At 38.4% G+C, this 3,964-nt stretch overlaps 1 protein-coding gene across 1 annotated transcript in view; it reads left to right on the top strand.

The window, feature by feature from the left end:
* Nucleotides 1–3,615, top strand: part of LOC133173235 (pneumococcal serine-rich repeat protein-like) — a 29,577-nt gene extending 25,962 nt beyond the window's left edge. Inside the window, exon 6 of the mRNA XM_061308210.1 lies at nucleotides 1–3,615. This exon is cut by the window's left edge and continues 65 nt beyond it. Within this exon, the coding sequence (XP_061164194.1) occupies nucleotides 1–2,981 (2,981 nt within the window). The 3' untranslated portion in view covers nucleotides 2,982–3,615.
* Nucleotides 3,616–3,964: the final 349 nt, after the last annotated feature.

The raw sequence follows: 3,964 nt of genomic DNA, 5'->3' as shown, positions 1-3,964 counted from the left end.
AGCTAAACAAGGCTCTGGAGAAGAGTGACAAGCTGATAGAGGATCTGAATGCAGAATTAGACAGCTACAGGAGTAAACCTAAAACTACTGACCATTCCTCCCAGTCCAAACTGTCCTCCCTGTCCAGTAAACACAGCCTAGATGACCCAACCTTGAGGTCCTCCTCTTCCCTGTCCAGTAAACGGTCAATAGATGACTCATTGTCCTCACCCTATAGTGTGGATGTGGATCTTCCATCCAAGCGACAACTGTTCTCTGATGAAGGAGAGTATCAATCTAGTCACAAAGATTACGTCAATGGTGAGTTTTATAGCTCCTCTGATGTGCATGATTATAAGGCATATGACAAAAATGGTGCTGGAAAAAACACAAAAAGAGTCACTTTTGATCTGCCAAGAAATGAAACAGTGTCTTTTGATTTGGAGATGCCAAGTCCATTAAAAGGAAACCGGAACAATTCAAATGGAAGGCCAGCTTCTCCAGTGAAAGGTGTGCTGAAGAACGGCAAGAAATCAAGCTTGTCAAATGGAGATGAAAGCTTGAGTCTTTCAAAACCAGATTCTTTGGATGATAGCTACCTTGACAGCAGAAGAGGAAAATCTACAAGACTAGAAGATGAAGATGACTTTTACTTATCAAAGTATTCACATAGTTCTAAAATAAACAAGGATGACAATTACAACTACAAGTATACGACTGGAAAGTATGATGCCGACACCATTCCCAGAAATGAAAGTTTTGACTTAGATTATCCCATCAAATCCAAAAAGAGGGATAATTATGACCAGGTGCTGGATGATACTGAAGTGATTCAATCCGAACTGGATGATCTGGATATATCTATCACTCCAGATTTTACAGATTGCATGAAACTTTTAAACAGAGCAGAAAAGAAAGTCAGTTTAGGAACACAACCAACTCCTTACTCTAGTTCCAGAAATGATGAGTTTTTGGATGATTACCGAGTAAAGGATACATACAGATCTGATCCAATATTCTCTGACAAAAAATCAACAGATGCTGTCAGACCCCTTTCTGACAACAAATACACATCAAAGTATTACACAGCTGATGACTATGTACCAAGAAGCAGTAGTTCTCAATCAGACATTCCATCCAGCAGGTATTCAGGCAGTGCCTCTACTTATAGTGACATTCAAAGAAGCACTGCTTCAGAGTCAGACATTCCGTCCAACAGATATTCTGTCAATTCTACATATGGTGATATTCCAAGAAGCAGTGCTTCGCAATCAGACATTCCGTCCAACAGATATAATGTTAGTTCTTCTGCATACAGTGACATTCCAACATCGTCAAGGGAGTCCTCTGCTCTACCCATTTCTTCCAGTGGATACTCTGCAGTCACAGGGTCAACAATCTCCACCTACAAACCCAGTGCCATAGATACCCTGAAAACCTCAGACTGGGACACCAAGAGCACTGGCTATCAGTCATCAGTCAGTGATAGGTATACCATACCTGGGGAAAATGACAAGTATGGCATAGACCAGTATTCATCTTCAAAAGGCGGGCTATCCCAAAATGATCAGTTTGGTGTCAGTAGTGACTTGTCAACCCGCTATGCCTCTGCTTCTTATCCATCCTCTTACAATTCCATGACACAAACATCAAGCAGACTGAAAAGTTCAGACGACATTTCTACACCAACCAAGTCAGCTTCATTACTTCCTTTGTCTCAGAGTGGTTTTAGTCGCAGCCCATCTGTTGATAATCTATTCATGTCATCAAAGTCTTCAACACAGGCTGGTAAATTTGCCACAGCGGAGGATATTCCATCAAGTGCTTATAAATCAAGGCTTTCTTTGCCAGGGTTTTCTTCCAGCGTAGACAACGTTGGCAAATACAGAACATCAGGAGACAGACAAGGTATGTCCAGTGTGCCTCCAACTGATGTGGCTGGATCCAGTCGATTTTTAGCCTCTTCTTTGCCACCCAAACCAGTAAGAACCAGATCACAGTCAGACTTGGGAACATCTGTTACTGCTCTTAAATCTGCTTCTTACCAGCGGGCCAAGGGTAATGCACCAACTGCCACTGACACTGTGGGATCCTTCACATCTGACAACACTCTCACCTCACAGAAGCCACCATCCTATCCTCTGTCCTCATCCTCATATCAAACAGAGGTGGGACTAACATCTTCCACCTCTAACCCTCCACCTTTCTTGGAAAATAATAAATACACTGGCTCACTGGTTCCCAGGCAAGATGCACTGGATGCTGTTTCTACTAATAAATTTACTAACTCCACAAGTGTTGTTGGTGAACGGGGTCCTGTCAAGGCTAGTTACTCTTACACTGATTTTGATATAGGAGTTAATCCCAGAAACAAGTCTAATATAACTGAATTGCCACTGTCAAACAGACTTCACACCCGATCAAATAGTTTAGATCTACCTTTGAATAATAAAGATTCAGAATCATTTACCACCAGTCAGAGGTTTTCATCGGTGGCTGATCAGTATTCCTCTGGTGTTTCATACAATATTGATAACAGACCTATGCATGCCTTTGATAAAGATATGGGTCATTTTGACCCCATTGCCACCACCAATTATGTATCTTCAAGCTTACCTAATTCTGTATCATTGACAGGTGGTTCGACCTTGGATGACCCAGGCAAGGGAAGATACATTTCGTCTTCATACATGACATCATCACAGACATCTGTCACCTCAAGCATTACATTCTCTTCATCACATTCCTCCACCACATCATCCACCTCAAATCTTCCCCCAACATCCTCATACCCCTCCTATCAGGTGTCCAAGTCCCTGGATCCAATACGAGAGTCCAGTGCCAAAGGCAACAGCTACCTCTCCAACACATCCACAACCGGGGACATTTCCCGCTCCGAGTCCTTTCTGCCTGAACCCAAAAAGAGGCTGTTTGATTCCACTGACGAGTTGGATTTATCACTAAGTCCTATAAAAACCACAAGAAAAACTGACAGATATTGAAGTCGGAGGGAATGTGTTTTTGTCAAATGCAGTCATTGTATGGTGCTTATGTAAAACGTTAGGCTATCTGAAAGTTATGCATATAACAGTAAAACACACTTATAGCCAACATGCTTATAATGAATTGATGCTTACAGCAAATTGATTTTTATTCCCTGTGCCTCTAAGATATATTGTGAAATTAAAGGAAAATTGTCTGTCCCTGGCACTTTGTTATAAGCGTGTTTTACTGTATTTTTTAATTTATTTTCTTTTTACCATTTTTAAGAAATGACTAGTGATACCATTCTTAATACATGTACTGACAAATGAAGTATAATTTCTATATTTTTTTTCCAGCTGGTATTTTTTTTTCCTTACAAGAGTAGTATGTGTAGTGCATACAATTTTGTGATGTGTTAGGTGATAATCTTACAATTGTGTCAAATGGTATCATATGAAAAAATTATCACTCATATGAAAAAATTATCACCCATTCAAGATTTTCTTTTGGTTACCAATTGTGATTTTTTAATATAGATGGATATGATTATATGTGGAATATTAATTTAGTAAAAAGTGATAACAGATGTCAGTTTTATGAACTGTTACTATTCATTGAAACATGATTGATATGTCATATGAAGTTTTTAATGTTTTTTTTACCCTAATTTAATTCTTAGTGATTATAGTTTGTAGATATTGTGTTTTATTTCACTTTTTAAGTTTTTCTTTGGTACAAATTATTTATCTTCTACACTAAAATGTACTGTATTTAAGAAATAGGAAGATTTTCTTCTGTTTTTCTTATTTACTTAAAGAACTTTCAAATATTGGTTTCTCATATTTGACTTTTTTATTAATTTAAACAAAAAATGTTTTATAAGCATTTAGATTATTGGTTTTTCTGCACACAGTCCATCCATAAATCTGATTAAGTTTTATTTTTTGATTCATTTGTGTTAAGTTTGCAGCTCAAGAAGTCATCTGAGTGTCAAAATAAC

Source organism: Saccostrea echinata, unplaced genomic scaffold (assembly GCF_033153115.1).
Source record: "Saccostrea echinata isolate AGI-Se365-2 ecotype Australia unplaced genomic scaffold, CSIRO_AGI_Sech_v1 ptg000056l, whole genome shotgun sequence".
NCBI lineage: Eukaryota > Metazoa > Mollusca > Bivalvia > Ostreida > Ostreidae > Saccostrea > Saccostrea echinata.
Note: the sequence above shows the minus strand (reverse complement) of the source record. Positions and strands in the feature narration are given on the sequence as shown.